Source organism: Rhineura floridana, chromosome 1 (assembly GCF_030035675.1).
Source record: "Rhineura floridana isolate rRhiFlo1 chromosome 1, rRhiFlo1.hap2, whole genome shotgun sequence".
NCBI lineage: Eukaryota > Metazoa > Chordata > Lepidosauria > Squamata > Rhineuridae > Rhineura > Rhineura floridana.
Genome location: NC_084480.1, coordinates 202,041,790 through 202,062,804, shown reverse-complemented (window position 1 = coordinate 202,062,804; position 21,015 = coordinate 202,041,790). Strand labels below are relative to the sequence as shown.

Sequence of the window (21,015 nt, the reverse complement as noted above, 5' to 3'; positions counted from 1 at the left end):
CAGTTGCACATTTCACTTCTAGTAGCTCTGCTGCACAGCAGATGCTTTGCACACAAAGATCCCAGGTCCAGTCCCCAGTCTTCAAGCTGGTGCAAGATATCGATCAGCTGCTGTGTCCTCCCCCTCCTTACTTTGGTGTTGTTTTGCTGTTGCCTAAGCAGCAGCAGCAGCCCTGATGATTTTGCACCTTCCTCTGCTTATTTTTAAAAATTGTTTGGCTGCCGCCATACAGGGTCTTCTCAGTTCACACATTATGCAAGCTCTTTGTAATACTCCAAAGCCGTACGAAATCTGCCAATGTATATAGACAGATCTACTTTTTCTTTAAAGAAAAAGAAAAAAAAACAGAATCCAAAGGGCATCTGAATCCAAAGAGGAAATTGAACTCAGATCTGAGAGCATTTGTTTTAACAATCCATTACTGAATAAGCAGCTAAACAACCATTACATAGTTAACCATGAACTCAGACAGAAGGGAGAAAACATTCAATGGGAGGTGTGAAAAGAGCTGTACGTGTGTGGGCTCTTCCATGTACATCAGGAATCCTGAGTTTCACTGAACATGTGGTCCCAGCAGCCAGCATCCCCTTCTAAGCCTTTTTTTTGGTTATATATGCATACTGAATGCCTGACAAGGACTACAGCAAATCACTGAACCTCCAGCTATTTGTCTTTAAAAAATTTTTTTTTAATGAGATGCATTGTTGTAACACCACTCTGCCTCATCAGTGGCTAGTGCTTCTGCTCCAGGAAAGTATATGGAACCTGCTACACAGGTGCCTGACAATCTTTTTTCCCAGTTTCTCAGAAGACAGGAAAGCAAACATGTTTTAACAAGCAACTGGCACTCTGCAATATACATGTGTGGTGGGCTGTGTTTAAATTTTGGGGGACACAAGTTATGCTAGCTTGATCTACTTTGCACAACATGTATATTGTAAATGGGAAGACAATTGGCCCTTTCATTCTCAGCTCAGTGGTTATACATCTATTTTAAATCAGAACAGAATTAGAAAGTTCCACTTTCTCAAAGCATCTCATTGCTTCCTGAGAGATAAGCAAATCAAAGCACCCCACCTACTGAACGAATCAAGAATTGCAATTCATCTATCTGAAATTTATGGATCAAGAACAAAGAAACTTAAAATAAAACATGGATTTCCCCTCATCTCTATATAAGGGCAAGTCCAAAGCCTGTTTCCACTGAAGCAGGGAGAAGGAGCAGCGTTGCCTAGCGGAACAGTACTGGGCCTGACTTTTTAAAAAGTGCTGGAGGGGGAAGTGGCCAAACTCCAGGTGATTATTCTCCAGAAGAGCAACCTGGAGATGGACTTCAGGCAGGCTTTTGGGGTTGGCTAGATTTTATCTTCATTGTTTTTAGATTTTTAATGTCTAGGTATTGTATGCCTATTTTGTACGTCGCCCAGAGTGGCTGGACAGCCAGCCAGATGGGCGACTAATAAATTCAATAAATAATAATAATAATAAATAATACTGAGCTCCTCCTGAAACGGGGTGTAATGGAGCTGGCCTCCAGACCTGATAAAAAAGGACTGAAGAGCAGTGGTACAGCACAGACTCTGCCTGCAAAAATCCCTAAATTCATCCTCCAGGTAAGGCGGGGAAAGACTCCTCTCTGAAACAGAGGACATATAAACATCCACGTGCCTTAGAAGAGAGTGAGCTGTTTCTTAAGCAGTTGCTGGAAGTGGGAATGGTGGGGAGGCTGGTGAGAGTTCTCCAATAGGTTCATTTTACTAAACATTGGGAAACTGCCTCATGCCTCACATTGGTGCATCTAGCTCAGTCTTGTCTATATTGAAACCTGCAGAGCTGCTGCCAGTCAGAGAAAAGCCTCTTCCTGACCTAGCTCGTGAAGCCAGAGATTGAACCTGGGACCTTTTGCATGTCCTTTGCCACTGCGCCACAGCCCTTCACTTGGCACACATTAAAGAAGAGATAGATCTATGGTAAGATTCAACACTCATCATGACGGTCAATAATGGAACACTTCTACGGGGATGGTGCAGGAGCACAAGTCTTTTCTCTTTAACCTCTCAGGTTCTGGACGAGGGATAAAGGATGCTGCCAGAGGAAGCCCTTTGCCTTTGTTTCATTTGCACTTCGGGAGGGGTAGTGTAACATGGTGGATAAGAAAGTGAACCAGCAGGCAGCCAGGAACACATGGGTCCAAGGACCCTTGAGAGGGTGGAGCTCCCGCTCCAAGATAGAGTCAGGTCATGGGGTGTGATCTGCAGTACACAACAATTCCATATAAAAGCTGTAAATTACATCCCATGCCCCACTGCTGGCATGGATCATGGAGCTCCATCCTCCCAGACACACACCCCAATGCAGCTAGCATGGGCTTAAATAGGCCCAATCTCCCTGCCTCCTGCACTGCCACATCAGCTCATCCGAGGGTGTGAGCATACAGAAAGCTTCATGACAACATGGGAGGTGGGACAGGTGGGACTACCGGGACTACTTAATCCTATGCCGGCTGAATGGGGTGGTGTTGGTGTCCAAAGGCCCCCTCATGCCTTGCCCTGACCCTGTGAATCATAAAGATCTCCACATCTCAGCTGAACCATGAACTCCCAAGCAGCTTTCGACAAATGACAATTTCCCACAGTCTGTAACAGGGAAATAAGACTACTGGCCTGCTGGGTTGTATTCAACTTCCTGCTACATCGCTGGTTCTGTCAGTGCAAAGATTCCTCCATCTGCAATGGAGCATTCTCCACCTCTCCTCCCTCCGCGCATCTCCTAAATCTATTTTGGGGGTTCCCCCAACTCTTCACAGCAGATTTGAGGAGGGCTTGTGGCACGGACAGGGGGGAGGAGAGGAGGATAGTCCCATTGTGCTAGTGCTAATACTTGCGCTAGTGCAATTATTAAGTTGAATACCACTGCCTTGTGTTTACCAAGATAACAAAGTGCTTTGAGTTCTTCAAAGCATCATAATAAATGCCAAACATCCATCACAATGATGCCACTGCTCTCTCTCCAAGACAGCTGGAGAATCTTTGGACCCAAAATTCATAAAAAATGGATGAAATCAAGGGATCAAATGCTAAAAGAGACACTCACCCATAAAAGAAATGGACTCTAGCCATTTCAGGTGTTTACAAGACACGAAAAATGTACTTGGTGCCAACTTTGGGGTCACTTTGATGCCTGTGAAAAATGCCAAGTAGTCTTATCTCCCTATTACAGACATGGGCACCAAAGAGAACGGTGTCTTGGTTTTTAATTTTCCCAGAATTATTAATTTTTAAATTGTTAAAACCTGTTGCTTTATTGTTAATTTTTGTAGTTTAATATTTTAAGCCACCCAGAGAATGTTATTACTTGGCAGCATGTAAACATTGCAAATAAATAAAAAAATACTGGCACAGAAGTAGCAACTGTTTAAATATTACATAAATAAGAGCTACTTATCTGTTCTTACCTTCCACACTTGGGGAAAAAAACTTTTTAGTCACAATTAAAAGCAATTTCCCTTTCCCTTTGCAATCTTTCCTTAATAGCCTAGTCTTAAACATATTTAAGTAGAAGTACATTGCATTTTGCATTATGACTTTCCTCCTAGCAGGAATTATTAGGGTTCTACAACAGACAGATAGATGCCAAAAAACTGAATACTTCCAGGAGTCAGACGCAAGCTAAGTGTGACAAAGTGGATAGAACGTTACTCTTAAGACTGATGACATTTGAATTTAAATCCCACTGAGCTGGGTGGCCTCGAGAAAGACACTGTCTGGCAGCCTAACCTATGTCACAGCACTGTTGGGACAAAAAAATGCGACATTCTTATGAAGGCCACTATGAGCTCCTTCGAAGAAGGGTGGGACAGAAGTGGGAAACCAACCAACCAAGTGTATTTTAACAGGAACAGAAGAACACTGCTTTCAAGCAAAATGTAGTGTCTTGAAGCAGTATTTTCGTTTAGAACTAAGAAAAATCAATTCAACTAAGTTAAAGCAAAATCTGACATCTCTTCCTCAAATGCTTGACTGATTCGGTTCGGAGAGACCCTTGTAGGAATATAGAAAGTGCCATCTCCCAGTCATTGTTCTTCTTCTAAGCAAACCTAAAAGGCATAAACCCAAGTAACAATAGCAGAACGTTGCACTGAAAAAAATAATCTGGGTGAAGAGTGTCGCTGTCACAAGTGCGACCCAACCTCACAGAAATCCTTTGCTCCCATATGGATGCCATTTCATAGAGAGGAAAGCTATTTTTGTTGCATCGGGTTTTTGTTTCCACAACGCTGATCATGCTGTGGAGGAAGAATCTGTTCCATTGGCACGTGAAGTTTGCAAGTACTCTAAATGAACATCCAAGGTGCCATATGCCAAGTGCAGGACATTCAAGACCTTTTCTTGTATGAGCTCAACTTGCTCTGCAGGGCAGTAGTCATCCAAGCTAGATCTGTAAACAAAGATGATGCTTCTTTAAAAGAAGGTAAATGCAAAGGACAATGCTGTTAACTGATGAAGAGTATGATAGTTAAGTTCAGTTTCTTTTTCTTTGTTTATCAAGCTAGGATTCCAGCTTTCACGCTAACATTCCTTGCTCCCCCAAGTAACTTGGATTATAACCCCAACACATACTTTTCTGAGAATATACCCCAGTGAACTCTGCGGGACATACTTCTGGGTAGACGTGCATAAGATTGCACTGTTGGGAATTGAAGGCTATTATGGTATCTTGAAGAGCAGCCTGCCAACCCTTCCAGCAGCCTTCTGAGACTGATGCCACTCCTCCTAAAAGCGGTATCAGGTGGTGAGTGTCAACAGAGTTCTAGGCAAAACGAGGTCAAAGAATCAGGAGGAAAATATTGGCATGCTTGGGAAAGGCGAGGTTAAAAGTACCAAAAGAAAGATGAAGGGGTCCCCTTGAATTAAAGGGGTAAAAAAATCCCAGCCACACATCCTACAAAGAAGTTCGGGGGGGGTGGCGGCCTGGGAGAGGGCATTCTCTGTGGCAGCCCCTAAGCTGTGGAACTCCCTCCTCACCGAGGTGCATCTGGCAACTTCATTGTACAAATTTCTGCAAATGCTGAAGACGCACCTCTTTACCCCAGCCTTCGACATGCGAGATGTATATTGTTAGGATCCACCATTTTTTTCTGTGATGTGATGTTGTTTGGGTTGTTTTTAACTGTTTTTAATTATGTTTTTAAATTGTTGTAATGTGCCCTGGGACCTTTGGATGAAGGGCAGGTAATAAATTATGATGATGATAATAGCTCACTGAGGATGAACATGTTCTGCATCCAAAAAATGTTGACTGTCACTTGAAAAACAGAAGACCGGGGGGGGGGGGGGAGAGAGAAGAGAGAGAAAGAAAAAAGAAGAATCTGCTTATGGTAAGTACAACCAAGAGCATCCCAGAGGAAAGGATAACTGCCTTGCCAGGAACTCTGGAAAGACTGAACAAGGACACTCCCCAAGGAGGTAAGGATTTAATACAGAGATGGGGAAACTGTGATCCTCGAGAAGCTTCTGGACCATATCCCTGACCATTGGCTATACACGGTGGAGCTGATGGGAGTTGGATTCCAGCTATGTGTGGAGGTCACAGGCTCCCCATCTCTGCTGTAACATTTTGTTGCAGGATCCAATTGTAATAGTTTAATGTGGCAGGCAGGGTATCAAGAGTGTTTTATTAGAAAAAAAAATAGGTTTGCTCCCAATAGTTGTTGTCACTCCCGCTTCTCAACAACAATCTTTATTGCGTAGTCTACAGACCATTGCAAACAACCCACATACAAAGCAGGTACGGACATTTTGACAAATAAAAGTATGAACTTTAAAACTGAAAGATATAAACAGTTCAATAAAATCAAGACCTAGGCCTAGTCAGGTACTTCCTGGCCTCCATGGCCTGATTCAGAAATTTGGCCACACGTAATGTGATTTCTTTATCAGAGCCCTGGAGGAGGGTTGATAGAAGTGCACTCGTGGAGAGACCTGGGAAGGCTTGAAGAGTAGGAATTAAAGGTCATTTCTGGCACCATCATAAAATCTACAATTAAAAAGGACATGAGAAACCGTCTCCACCTCAGACATGTCACAAGGGCAATACCTATGAAACCTCGGGATCTTATCATACCTGCCCTCTAAGAGTTTAGAGGGTAAAGCATCGAAGTGAGCCAGTGAGAAGGCTCTTCTATACTTGGGGACAGAAAGCCAACGTAGGTAACGCATCCCTTCTTTGCTAGGGGAGTCCGCCAAACCCAATGCGCAGGGGGAACTCCCGCTTCTCACTACCGGACTTGCAGAAGATATGCTCTGCAGCAGTCAGAACACACATTTGGATCAGTGGTTTTCAAACTTTCTATTATATTCAGGGAACTACACTGACTCTCGTGGGTACCTCAGTGCACTGCAGAAGAATCTGGGGCACGCTGTCTTGGTCATCCATTGCACGAGAATGGTAATGAAGGACAAGTCATCTTTCAGAAAAAGGGCATCCACTTTCTCCTCCAAGATCCCAGCCTGGCACTCAGCTCAAGCATCTAAACTCATGTCTTTGGACAAATGTAACAAGAAACCTTGGCTCCCTGCTCCCCCCCTTCTTTTACTTTTGATTTAAAAAAACCTACGTTGTTTAAACTATGGTTAGGGAGAACATACCAGGATCAAACTGTGATTTCAAATCCTGCTCTGTTCTCTGGTGCCTTTCAGACATTGTTGAACTCCAACTTTCATCAGCCCCAGCCCGCATGGCCGACTGTCAGGTGTGACGAGAGTCAGAGGCCAACAACATCTGAAGGGTGTCACATTGTAGTGTGTTTGAAGTAGCCAGTTCCCCAAGTTCAGACATCAAAAGGAAATACAGTGCATTTAAAATCAAAAGGTTCTCCTTGCAGGAACAAAAGAAGAGGATCTACATGAGTGTCGTTGCAGCTGGCTCCTGTAATGGGAAACCACGAGCTGTATCCAACGCTGCAGCTCCCCTGGTGCAAGGGACTCCAATGTGTCCTGCGGAACCCCACTGACACAGCCCTGGGTACAAGCCCACATTTTCCCATGGAGGCTTAATATAGGATTGTATTCAACCGAGTCGTACTCAGAGCAGACTCACTGAAATGAATTTAAAGCTACTCATGATTATTATTAATTAAATTTACATCCCACCCTTCCTCCCAGTAGGGAGGAACTTCAATGGGTCTACTCTGAGTAGAAGTAGCTTTGAATACCAGCCACATTGTACAGTGAGCAAACTAAATCCCCAAAGTGTACCTAGCTGAAACAGGACCCAACATGATTTGGTCCAATGTAGCTGCAAGAGCATCTCAGATGAGATATGTGGCACAGTATCTGCACGAAAGCTTACCGGGCTATTGTCACAAGAGTTGGCTTTGGCAAGTTTCTCAAGAGGCGTTCAACAGCCTGCATGAGACTCTCTATTTCTTGCTCAGTGCTAACGTGGTGAGGGAGTTCTGAGTAATCGCACGTAAGACCAGCCTGATGGACCTGGGAAAATGGATTGCACAAAGCAGTTCATCACTGTTTTATTCAGGAACCAGAATGTCAAAAAAAAAAAAAATCACAATGAAAGAAAAGATCAGGAAAAGAAGAAAACCCTTCAGGATATTAATGTTTGCACTTAGGGGTCATGGCTTTAGAGCAGAGGTGGGGACGTCTTGTCAGCCAGAGGGCCACATTCCCTTGGGGACAACCTTCTGGGGGCTGCATGCCAGTGGTGGGCAAAGAAGTGACATCAGTCAGAGCTTCACAGAGGACAGCAAGCAAGAACCTTGTATTTCAAGGGATTTGAGGAAGGCATGGAGCCAGTGAAAGGTGTGTCCTGGGCAAGAGTCAAGAGGGCCAGAAAGAGAGACCTCCAAGCCTGAGGGTGCTCCCCACTTTAGAGATGGCAGGTTTGTCAGTACCAGACCTCAGAATAAAGTCAACTGGCGCAAACAGAATTGGCAAGCATAGATAATCATCTTTCAACTTCATAAACCAAAAAATGAACGAGTATTTTGGCTGGGCATACAAACAGCTCATTCACTTCTCCCTTCATGGTGGGCGCAAACTAACACAGTTTTCCATTTACGATAGTTTCCTGGTTGAGAAACCATGATTAACAGCTGCGGAACAAGCCAAGATATTAAAACATTAGAAGTTGGCTTATTATCCCGGCTTGTCTAAGAGCCATTAACCAGTCATCCCATTTGGATGAAACGATTTTCTGAATGAGGTCACTATCTGGGCTACAAGTTTCATGTTCCAAAAATACAGTCTAGAAATTCTATAAAATAGATTTACCATTTCATAATCAGGAGTTTCCATTCGATTTTTCAAACTATGCACAAGTTGACCTAGAGGTTTCATCCTGTGATAAAAACACACACATTATATTCAGCAATTAACAACCGGCAATTGACTTAAAATTAAACTGTTCAATATAAGTATTATGAACAAGGCTAAAAACCACCATGGCCCATAGCCAAGATCTCATCGGTTGTGCCATTTTGCAAGTTAGGAGAGTTTGTCCCACCGCCCCCGGTATCTGGACAGCTATTGCTGAATTCACTTGAATTCAAGCAATAGACACCAGCATCTAAAGCTTTTATGCAAGCACAATAATCTAATTTAAATTGATGCAGAATTATGGTTTAGGACTGATTCACATATACATATGCACCCAATGATGTCTTGCAACTGAATACATCTACTATGTACACTGGTGGGAAAAAACACTGCATTTTTCAAGGATATCAAGCAAAGGACTTTCTTGGTGTTTGTTAGCACCTTCCCTATGAAATTCCTCCACAAAGTAAACTTGCAAGGCTTGGCCAGCTGGCTTTTAGATATCTGATTAATATACTTTTTATTTCAAAAGGTCTTTGGACAAGCTGTAATGCTTAGCAGGGTTTTTTTGTGTGTGCTTTTCTTCTGATTTTACTGCCTGTTTCACTGCCTTAGGCCAGGCTCCAAAGTGCCATAGTGGATACCATCCTCTTTAGAGTGCCCGTGTCATATGCAAAGAGGCAGTAACCATTAGGGAGGGGGCCTTTTTGGTAGTGGCTCTAAGTTGTAGAACAGAGAAGTTCAGGTGTAACCATTTTTATGGTCTTTTTCAGCAACAGACAAAGATCTTTCTGTTCACCTAGGCCTGGTAAACAGCTTATATTTTACAGTCAAGGCCCCTTAGTTTTAAAATTGAGTTTTAATTGTGTGTTCAGTTTTATTCATCATTTAAATTGTTTTATACTTTTATAATGCATTACTATGATTTTGCTTTTTGAGCTGCCCTGAGAACTGTTATGGGGCAAGTCTATAAATAAAATGTCAGCTCTTGACAAAATCCATGACACACTCTTTGACCCTGCCAAAGTTCACAAGCCCTTCAGAGCAAGTCCACATGAGACATGAACAGCTGTTGCCAGAAAACAAAACAAAAAATCCAAAACAACTCCTTCCCCCCCCAAAATGATCTCCCTATGTACACAATGGACATCTCCCTGAATCCTAACTGCAGTTTTAGTTTAAGTAATTGTTTTGATGATTAAGTAAGGTTTTTCAAATTCACTTTGGACATTTTAATTACATTTTACATGGCTCAGGCTACAATCCCAACTGTGCCTACTCAGGAGTAAATCCCACTGAATTCAATGGGGTTTACTCACAGTTAAGCAGTTAGGACGGCAGCCTTACTTGTTTTGTGAACCATCTTGTGAGGCTGGCTGAAAAGACAGGATAGAATTATTTTATTTATTTAACCACATTTATAAATCGCTTGATTGTAGGAAACGTCTAAGCAGTTCACAAAAAACATAGTTATCAATAAAAAGTTAGAAACAAGCAATTAAAAACAAAAACGTTTTGACAAAATTTATATATCACTTGATAGAAGATAGGCAGATAAACAATACTGGGAAAGATCTGTTGCGGCATAAAGGACATTTGATTCATAAAACAGGCCGTCATGTTCCTCATGGCTAACGATCACAAAGATGTGGAATCCTGCATGCAGAGGATGAGAAGGGAGTGTATGAGTCTGAGGCTCATGGAAGTACGCACTCGTAACACTGAATTTTGAAATGTAACCTGACCACTGCACTCTACACAGCTATTGTGTTTTGTGGACAAACTGTCCTTAAACCTCTTTCAGACCAGGAGCCCACTATATAACTCTGACCTGTAACATGGGAGCCCTCATGCCTTTTTTTTTTTCACCAATCCACCTGTTTGTTGTCCCTTCAGCTCAAGATCCTAGAAGAGCAACACCGAAGCCAAGTGGCTCCCTTTAGATCTATACCCAGGATTTGAAGCCCATCGTTGCAGGTTCTCTTCGTTGTCGTCATCACACAAATCAGCAAAAGCTTCTTCGAGGTCTTCCAACTGGTGGATGCGGTTCTCAACACAGTTTAACAAGTCCTCCTTTCAATGCAAAAGCAAAAAGTACGTCAGCAACAGCGGCTAGTAACTGGAGGCTTGACTCCAGGATCAGTTCCGTGGTTGAGCAAAGCACAATCCTGTGCCTGTGCAGCCTCGTGAGCTGCCATGTTTTTGTGGCAGCAGGCCGGTGTCCCCCACAATACTCTGACAGTGGTGCTGGGGGAGGGGTAGAACCAAGATGGTGCCTGAAAGCCGTTCAGTGGAGGAGTGCCATGAGAAAAATGATAATGATGATTTTAAATTAAAAGGGGACACTAAGCGGACATCAGCAGTGGGCACTCAAAGGTACCAAGGTCCTGGCATTAGCTCAAAGATGCTGGGTGCTGATGCCAGCCTTGCTTAATTCCATGCTCAACAGCAGCTCAATCCAAAGAAAATGATGTGCACTGAAGTCTGACTAAGCACACATTTCAGGTGTGCAATCCCATTGACTGCTATGGCACTGGGGCCCATTTTCTGTGGATCCCATCTACTGATCCCAGTCAGGAGATCTTCATATGCAGCACTGGGCTACATATAGAGCACTGCTGCAACAGTTCCTATCTATTTAACATGTGACTGGCACTGTGAGCTTTGACGGGTCTAGTCACCAACTATGGAGGACCAGAGGGGAGAAGATGACTGGTTTCTCCGCTGTAGAAATTAACTTATTTTGGAGCCGACGTTCCTATAAATGTTCCAAATGTTTGAGTGCTCTCCAATTTTAAGAGCTCGTTTGAAGAGATAATTACAGATTGACACCAATCAAACATAAATGAATACAAATGCCGCAAACTCAAAATAATTTACAAGAGAAAGCGTCTCTGTGCCAGAATTAAAACGCTCCATTAATGCATTTTCCCCCCCTAGGAAAAAATGAATTTTGGCCCAGATGAAATTCACAGCCATGGTAAAGGTCCATGCAGATTGCATAAACGTTGCGTTGTGAGGAAACCGTTTCTATGGCACGGTAATCAGCCCGACATAATTGCAGACCAAGCTTGCTAAGTGTTTCCCTCTCGCATCCTCTCTCCCGCCTCCACCTTGGTTCCCAAAGCACAGGCGGAACCATCATTACCTCTGATGAAGTCCTGCTAGGCTTCTTAAAACTGTACAATTCTTGTAAGATCTGGTACTCCTCCTATTGTAAATAAAGGGGGGGGGAAGGAAGGGGGGAATTATACAAGTATTAACTATCGTGCTGTTATTGCTGTTGTCAACAGCAGTTTCTCCTTTACAGCCTTCCTTTGGATTTATTTACATGTTAAATGTTTGTCAGTCCGAAACAGAAACCAGAACACCTGAACAAGTGTGAATAGTTTGGCGAGTATCAGCTTTCCAGCTAAATTCCTGCCCCAAGGGGAACATATACAATGGTGTGGCATTTAGGAGTTTACATACATGTAACTCTAAATCTCCATGCATGTTACAAATAAAATGAAATTTAGCCTTTAAAACTCCAATTTCTCCTTTCTTCTTGACTTGCTTCTCGATCATACTTTCTCTGCCAGTTCACCAATGATACGCCAGGAGTCTTGTCTGAGATTGTAAGCCACATGCTGGGGTTTTTTGGGGGGGTAGGGAGAAGAGGAAGAAGAGCTGCATCTTCAGCCCCAACGAAATGATCACATTGCCATTGGTTCTGATGCACACACACAGTTTATAAGTGGTGGATACAGGCATGTTTCTACAGATGTGGAGAAAGTGGATACAGAAAAGGGGTTTTCCCCCCTCGTAACACTAGAACTTAGGGACATTCAGTAAAGATGAATATTGGAAGATTCTTCTTCATACAGCACATAGTGAAACTATGGAATTCTCTCCCACAAGAAGCAATGATGGCCACCAACTTGGATGGCTTTAAAAGATTAGACAAATTCATGGACGATACGGCCATCAATGGCTGCTAGCCCCAATGTCTATGCTCTGCCTCCCCTGTTGGACATAGTATGCTTCTGAACATCTGTTGCTGGGAGTCACAAGTGGGGAGATTGCTGGTGCGCTCAGGTCCTGCTTTTGGACTTCCCCTGGGTATCTGGTTGGTTGCTGTGAAAAGAGGATGCTGGACTAGATGGGCCATTGACCTGATCCAGCAGGGCTCTTCTGATGTTGTTATATGCACAGATGGCAGGAGTCAACAGGGATGTAACGGGAGGGGTGGGACCACCATGGGCAGGACTCTGCTCTTTCTCCCCCCACAAGATTATGATCACCTGAAGGATAAATGCTTGAATAAAGCTTTGCAGATGTGTCTTCTCTCTTCTGAATGTGGCTAGGAGGGAATGCTCCCTAATGGGGATGGACCAAATGCCATTTTTAAATTTTTTTAGCACAGAAATTTGTATTTGTATACAGAATAGGGACAATACCCAGCGTGCCAACACTCAGATCAAGTCAAGACACATTGTTTATAACTGCTCATCTGTACTTATTTCCCCAGATTCGAGAAGCAAGCCAAGAAGAAAGGAGAAATTGGAGTTTTTAGAATATTTATATGCCATCTTTCCAAACTAAGAAAAAATCCTTGAAGGTGGCTTACATATTAAAATTAGAGCGTAAAGTGTGGTGTAGTGGTTAGAGTGTCTGACTAGAGCCTGGGAGACCAGGGTTCAAATCCTCACTCGGCCATGAAGCTCACTGAGTGACCTTGGGCCAGTCACTGTCTCTCAGTCTAATCTACCTCACAGGGTGGTTGTGAGGATAAAATCAGGAGGGGGAGAACAATGTTTGTAGGTCTCCTTGAGCTCCTTCAACAAAAGGTGGGGTATAAATGTAATGTGAATAAATGAGATAAACAGAATAAAATAATCCTCCTCAAATCTCTAAAAGAACAATTAAACAAGACATTTTATGAGATGTAGTTCACAAAATCAGTGGTAACCTAAAGTGACTGTTTATCTTTTTATATGTAACAAGTGGGGCCATCAACAGTTGCAGTGCAGAATTTTCTTGTTCAGGGTTCCACCCAACTATCCCATCTCCATGATACTCCATTCCCTTCTGTATTCTCCACCTGCCCTCCAAAGAGTAGGTCAGTATTCCATACCCATGTTTGTCCTCACTGGGCTTTTTTTGGTGGGAGGGGATGGTTCTATTACATTTATTTCCATAAATATATCTTGTACTGCTGCAGACCTTGGGTTTCTCCCAGTTCTTTGTTTGTGGATGGTGCAGTTTGACCTACGTACAGATCCACACTTGAAGAATTGGACTTACTATGAGTAGTATGCGGGTGGATGTTGGGCTATATTAACTTCACAGCCTCCCCAACAAAATGGCACCAAATCACATAGAAAGAGATAAATTTGGCATGCTGTTTTGGATTGACGAACGGTACTTATGGCTGTTACTTTGCTTCTGGAGATCACTGCATCGAGACATGGAAGCATGAATCTCTCCCCCCTCCCCCCCAAAGTACTGGTGGGTGTTTTTCAAACACTGAAAATAATGTTTTTCACTCTGCCATTTTAATTGATATTTGGTGGTACCACTTATTTCACTGATTTTAATTATTTTGTTGTATGGTCTCTTGATCTTTTTGTCCTGGTTGTCATTGGAAATAGCTTAGGGAAAAATCTTTAGGAAGGTTGGTTTATAAAAGCCTTCAATACCACTCAAGAGAAGGAATTCACTCTTGCCCAAGAGAGAAGGAAATTCCTTTTAAGAGGGCACCTGCTACCCATGGTTTTGGGAAGAACTCCTATAAAAAACCCAGTGGGACCTGCAACACAAAGTTGCAGTGTAGAGTGCTCCCGTTCAAAGTTTCAAACTGCAACCCTATGCCCACTTACCTGGAAGTAAACCCCACAGAATTCAATCAGACTTCGTTTGAGTAGAAATGTGTAGGACTGCTCCATCAAATCAGCCATGCCCTCCTCCAAAATACTCTACTCCATTCCGACTCCCTCCTGCCATCAGTCACGCCCACATTCCATGGCTACTGATCATGCTCTTCAGTAGGGTGTTAACCTCTACATTTAGGGGTTACTCTTAATACCTTTCCCCCTGCAAATCTCTTGTGCTCCTGCAAAGCTGGGCATTTCCCCAATTTTGGTAGTACCTCCCTCTTGTGCATGGGTGGTGTGCTGTTTTGGCTAGATAAGCAACGGCACTTACATGTGGACAGCAGAAATAGAGGAGATAATAGTTAAATATCCAATGCCGAATTGGGGGGGGGGGGAGGGACATTTTCAGTAGATCCGAATGTTTAACTGATTATTCTACAAGATAATAAACACAAGACTCATAAATGCAGCCTGATAGTTACCTGTGTGTACATTTCTTTGAACGGATTCTTAACTGAAAAGAAATCTAAGTCAATATCCAAAATGTAAGCAGCACCCTTTTGCAACACTTGGCAAATGTCTTTCACAAGGTCTGTAGTTTGGCAAGAGGTGTTTGGACCTTGGATACTAGCCGCTTTCTTCTGTGCAAGGTTGCTTTTTTCTAATCCGTCGGTCTGTTCACCTGTGCAGCTGTGGGCAAAGGTAACAGGGTCCTTTGATGAAGCGGCAGCAGTGGCATTTGCGGCATTGTCCTCGCTTAACTTGAACTTCTTAGCCGAAGGCAGAGCTTGACTCTCCTCCCAGCTGCCAGAGGTTTTGGAAGGATTCACAAGGCAGACGTTGAGATGCAAAGGTTTCTCATTCTCTAGTTGGTCAGCAGGGATGTAAAGACCGTCAGAAAGGAAGTAATCATCAGTGCTAGTAACCCTGGAATGACAAACAATTTTTAGCATTTATATAGCACTTTTCAAGTAAGGATGAAAGAACGAATCAATGCCTTGATAGGATAGAGCAAGAGTTCATCTAGACCAGCATTCTATTTCCAAAAGCAGCCTTTGGGAATCAAAAGCAGAGTATGAAATTATTACCATATATACTAGGAGTGGAGAAATCTGTGGCGCTTCAGGATGTCGTTGAGACTCCTGACTTGCCTCAAACCCAGTCAGCATGACCAATGATCAGGGATGGTGGGAGTTGTTGTCCAGCAATTTCTGGAGAACTACACAGTTCCCCACCGCTGATGTATGCTAATAGTGAAATCAATCGACTGGCATTATGTATGGAAACAAAATGACACCATCCACACACAAAAGGTATCAGCAAGAACCTCAAACTGCGCAAGTACATAAACTTTTTAGAAAAAAAACTTATTTTTGTATGGCTGTTCCAAATCCTGGGCTCCAAAAAAGACATCTCGTCTAGTGTGTTTAGCTCAACCCTCTGTTTGTCCCTTACACTCCAATACAAATCCATTTGTTCACCAAATTCATCATGCGCGGCCTCTCTTTCAAAGCAAAGGCACCCAGATATTAGGTGGCTGCTAACTGCAAAGAGTTCCTTCCCTCCAAGAATGTTTACCTGGCACTCACATTGTAAGCCTGTAGATGCCTGGTGAAACACATTGTATTTTCCTAGGCATTTTGTTTAGCATACAGCTATGGGAAAACAGCTTCTTGAAATTCTCTACCCTATTTGTGGGTAGAGAAATTAGGGGGCAATAAATTCTCCATTTTTTTTTGCGGGTGGGGTTCATCATCAGCAATGGTAGCAGCACAACTTATTTCTTTTTCCTATATCTTCTTTATTTGAATTGTTTTTACTACTGCCGTAAGTGATGATGACAGCAAACGTGTGGCAGCCTGGCCACCATTTTGTGTCCTCCATGAAGCCCTAGACCTAAGGTTATGGACTAGTTATCACCAGAAAAATGGGTGGTGAATATCTGGAGAAAACTTCAAAGGGCCTTCTTTTTATTGGGAGGTAAGGAAAAAGCCCTCAAGAAATCCTCTCAGAAAAATGTCTCCTGAGAAATTTTAGCTCAGCTCTAGTTTAGTGACATTGTAACTTACTGCTTGTTATTGTTGCCAGTTCTATATGGCTGGCTTGGTTGGTCATTTTTAAAATTAACTTCATTGTGCTGTTGGATTGACTTGTTTTTATTGCCATCAGTCACCTTTGGTGCAAATTTTGGGAAGCCAAGGCCTTTTGCTCATTCATATATATATGCGGCCTCCAAGAGGTCTTTTGTATCTTTAAAAGTTGTGTAGAGAAGAGGGAGAATTCCACCTTGTGGTTTTTCCTATTACAGGGTTGCAAGGACACCTGCACTTGGCTGACTTTCTTTTCTCTTAAAGGTACAGGATCAGACTCAGGCCCTGAGCCTGACAACCCTAATACACACACACATATATATGTACACGTACACACACAACCATGGTCTGGGCTCTAGGGTTGCACCCCAATGGGTGTTTACTTGGAAGCAAGTCCCATTAAACTGAGTAGTACTTCTGAGTAAACATAAACAGGACTGGGCGGAACATGCAGGTGCTATATAACAATGTGCCTTCTGACGGGGGCGGGTGGAGGGAGTGCTATTGATCTAATTTCATGCATCTGATGAAGTGGACTCTAATCCACAAAAGCTTCTGCCACAATAGATGTGTCAGTATTTTAAAGTGCAAGAAGAGTTTTTGGCTTGGATGAGATGAATGTGGCTGCTGGGTGAGGTGAGAATTACCCCAAATTGGACTTGGATCCCAAGATAACAGCTTATAAAGAAGTTCTCCTCCTCCCCACTAGCAGCTCTCAGGACCTCCTTCCGTATTATTTAGGAGGGCTCCTCAACCCCCAGATAGGCTTTTCAGAGGTCATGGGTGGCCCCAGAAGGAGAGAAGGGACAGGAAAACTTTCCTTCTATCCCCTTCCTTGTTTTAGGATCTAAACGTTTGCTGTTTTTTCTGCAACAGACTTAACATGGCTACCCCTCTGAAAAGAATCTAATTTAAGCTGATCAGAAAACATTCATGGGAAACCATTAAGATGGAAGCATGCAGACATAGCCAAGTGCACATATCAAATCTAACTCTTTGAAGATGGCTAGAAAGACACTGGCCATAGTTACCTTATTGTAGTGGTGGAGGTGTCTTTACCTACTAAAAAATGATGGGCTCCTTCTTCAATTTGCTGAGCCCACGCTGGATGTAGCCATATCACTTGGGAAAAGTGGCCAGCATAAACAGCAGGCAGAATCCAGTTTTCAATGCTTAGCTCGCTATAAGAGAATGCAAGAGAAATATGGATTGAGAGGGTTGCTACTATTCTAGAATGTTGGGTGCAAATATTGTAACAATGATGACACAGCACATATTAAAAAGCAAACATTGGAATGCTTTAAATTAGACTGAACTGGTGGTATACAGCCAAGAAAATCCATCTTTTGCGACAAGGAAACTTACGTTCTACATACAAAATAATTGTATTAAAATTGAATATATTTGTAGACATTTACTTACTTTTAACACATTTGATTCTGCTGTCATGGATCCAGTTTTCAAACAAAACAAGGAAAAAGAAACAGCAGCGGCAGGGCAGGTAAAGGTAGGAGGAACACAATGAGAAGGTCCGCTCATATAACACCTATTCTGGCCCATCTGCACTGGCTTCCTATTTGTTTCCGGGCTAGATTCAAAGTGCTGGTTTTGACCTATAAAGCCCTACACGGCATGGGACCGCAATACCTGGTGGAACGCCTCTCCCAATATGAACCTACCTGTACACTGCGCTCGACATCTAAGGCCCTCCTCCGGGTGCCATCCCATCAAGAAGCTCGGAGGGTGGTGACTAGAACCAGGGCCTTTTCTGTAGTGGCCCCCGAACTGTGGAACAGCCCCTCCGATGAGGTGCGCCTGGCGCCGACGCTACTATCTTTTTGGCGCCAGGTGAAAGCCTTTTTATACTCCCAGGCATTTTAAAGTGTGTTTTAATAGCATTTTCATTATTATTTTGTATCCTGGATGTTGTTTGGTTTCTTTTTTATTTGTTTGTTTTGTTTTTTGATTTATTGTATTTATTGTATTTATACATTGCTTGTTTTTATCTTTTTGTACACCGCCCAGAGAGCCTTCGGGCTTAGGGCGGTATATAAATTAAATTAAATAAATAAATAACATGACAGAACCTGCCACCTGATTCAATGCTGATCTCCATCTGTGATGGGAAAGGCTGTTGCACAGAGATAGCTTCCCTAACATTGGTCTCTAGCTACAACCTTCACCACCCTGGGCCAGCATTTCAAGGGAGGGGTGATGAGAGTTGTGGTCCAACAACATCTGGAGATGCAAAAGCTAAGGCACTTTGACTCAGTGTTGAACTAACACTTAACCTTTCCCCCTCCAACAGGGTCACTCCCCCCCCCAAAAAATCTTCAGTCCTCCGCACACCTCAGGGTATCCCAATATCTCCTTCTGCATGAGTGGTGCCATTTTGCCTACATAAGGACCAGTTGGCAAGCACATGAGTGAACAGGCGGGCACCAGCTAGCACGACAGTGAGTAAACTATCTATTCCATTGCCCTCCCTTTTACAGCGCCTCTGTTCTGCTCCAACCCTCCAGTTTTGAGGGTTTTTCTCTATTAACACTCAGGTAGGATTCTATGTGCACTGAGCAAGCTCAGTGCTCTTTAGCTGTGTTCTGTGATCCTCCCTTTAGTATTTTTTTCTGCTTCTATAAACCTTGAGTTTCCCCAAGCCTGCTGATAAACCCCTCTTGTGTGTCTGTTGTGCTATTTTAGCAACTTATTTTGTTAATTTCTGGTATTTCTTACTCACTCTACAGCCCCACGGTAGGTTACAATGTGGAGAAGTAGTTAGAGGGCTGGGCTAGAATCTGGGAGACCCGGGTTTACACCCTTGTTCAGCCACAAAGCTCACTGGGTGCCTCTGGATACGCCACCATCTCTCAGCCTAACCTATCTCACAGGGCTGAAGTGAGAATAAAATGGGCAGGAAAAGCATGTACACCACCTTGAGGTTATTTGAGGAAAGGTGGGATACGAGTGTAAAAAATAAACAAATCACCATAAAATAATGACGTATTTATAAGCAACAGTATTCACAGCTAATCACTGAAAATAGAGGGAATTGTGCACTTCTATGTTTAGTTTCACATTAACAAACCTCTTCTGGAACTTCTGACTACCATATATTCCAGAAGCCCCTTCTGGCCATTTAGATAAAACACATGCAGGACTATTTTGGTTAAATCTCATGCTAAATTTAAACTGATTTTTTAAACCACAATTATTTTAATTGCAGCTGATCTAGCAAGCCAGTAAATTGTTCCAGGATTACGATGGCACGAGTCACTCCAAGATGGCAGTGTTCATGTTTAAAGGTTTGTTCTCATATTTTCTGTGACACAAGTGCACCGAGGAAGAGGCAAACATCCCAGAGCTCAAGAGGGAGCTCAGTAACAATCCAGCTCATCAACAACCCTGACAGGGACCTCGTAATCCTACCTAAAAAGAGCTTCTTTGTCAAACACTGTATCTGCAGGCATGTTCACCGGTATAAGAAGATCTGGGTGGGAATCCAAATGGACAAAACTGATGTTACTGGCAGGAAGATGTTTTGAACCGATGGCTCGGTAAATGAAAGGGAGCACCTAGAATGACAGGAATACAAGCATCTGGAGAAAAGCAAGAAGTCTATGCAGTACAGTTACAGATAAAAACGCCCATAAATTGTAGTTCATGCAGGGACAGACAACAGAAAGCAGAAACTGTTGCTTGATTTTAAAAAAAGACAGAAAGAACTAACAAATGACACATTTGACTCTCTTGCAACCATGTAGTTGAGTCTTACGCACCATAACTCAACATGCATTCCCCATAAATTCAATGGGACAAATTCCCAAGTAAGTCTGGAATCTTAAGAGGACGTACTGAACTCAGTGACCATCATGCCTAAGATGGCTATACAAGCCTATGTTGAGGAAGGCCCTTAGCTCAGGAGAAGAGCACCTGCTGTCCATGCAGAAGGTCCCAGGTTCAATCCACGGCATCTCCATGGAGCTGGGAGATACTCCAGTATGAAACCCTGGAGAGCCGCCTGCCGGTAGAGACATACTGTGCTAAACGGACCGCTGGTCCGACTCAAGGTAAAGCAGGTTCCTGTGTTAACTCTGAAGCAAGCCCCGAAAAGTTATATTGGGCACTTCTCCCAAGTAAGCGCCCATAAACCCGCAACGTTAGGACGAAAGCAGCACAATTCCTCGCCTATCCCCCGTCACTTACTAAGCGGCATTTCACTTACATCGTGATGATCCTCCACCACCCAGACCGGCAGCCTCGGGTACGCACGGAAAGGACAGGCCCCGTTGCCGTCGTGTTCACCTTTCTGCTTTCCATTGCCGTCGGAGCTGCTCATTTCGATAGGCACGAGCTTCAGCGGCGTCGAACGTTCAGATGCGCGGAATTCCAAAATCGAACGCGAGGACCTTCACAGCTCCGGAGCTATGGAACTCCGGGCGACGCAGCGTTCCAAGGCCCGAACTCCAGCGCACGCAGAATTCCAGGGAGACCGGGGGACGCGTCTAGACGTGACACACACGAGCATGGTGGGAAAGGAAGGAGGAGCAGGAGCAGCGGCAGCTCCATGTGCGTCCCGGGCCTGATCACGAGAATGTTGGCTGGCTTGGAACCGCCTGAACGCTCTGGCCGCCCAAACGCACAGACACACGGAGCCAAACTCAAAAGACCTGATCGCCCTTCCTTCCCTTCTCTCCTTCACTCTGTGCGAAAGAGGTAAACATGAGCCTCACTAAACTT

The 21,015-nt window shown here is 43.5% G+C and overlaps 2 protein-coding genes across 2 annotated transcripts in view; one reads left to right on the top strand and one right to left on the bottom strand.

Annotated features, from left to right (window-relative positions):
• Positions 1-666: 666 nt before the first annotated feature.
• On the bottom strand, positions 667-21,007 carry C1H5orf22 (chromosome 1 C5orf22 homolog). The gene is made up of 9 exons (XM_061590135.1): positions 20,501-21,007; positions 19,705-19,850; positions 17,310-17,459; positions 14,671-15,115; positions 11,482-11,544; positions 10,285-10,406; positions 8,289-8,355; positions 7,351-7,490; positions 667-4,437 (listed from the first exon to the last, which is right to left on the bottom strand). Exons 1-9 carry the CDS (start codon positions 20,612-20,614, stop codon positions 4,281-4,283), a joined length of 1,404 nt encoding a protein of 467 aa, XP_061446119.1. The 5' UTR covers positions 20,615-21,007; the 3' UTR covers positions 667-4,280.
• Positions 20,827-21,015, top strand: part of DROSHA (drosha ribonuclease III) — a 105,268-nt gene continuing 105,079 nt past the window's right edge. Inside the window, exon 1 of the mRNA XM_061590079.1 lies at positions 20,827-20,991. The gene's annotated coding sequence lies outside the window, so the exon portion shown is untranslated. The remainder of the gene's footprint in view (positions 20,992-21,015) is intronic.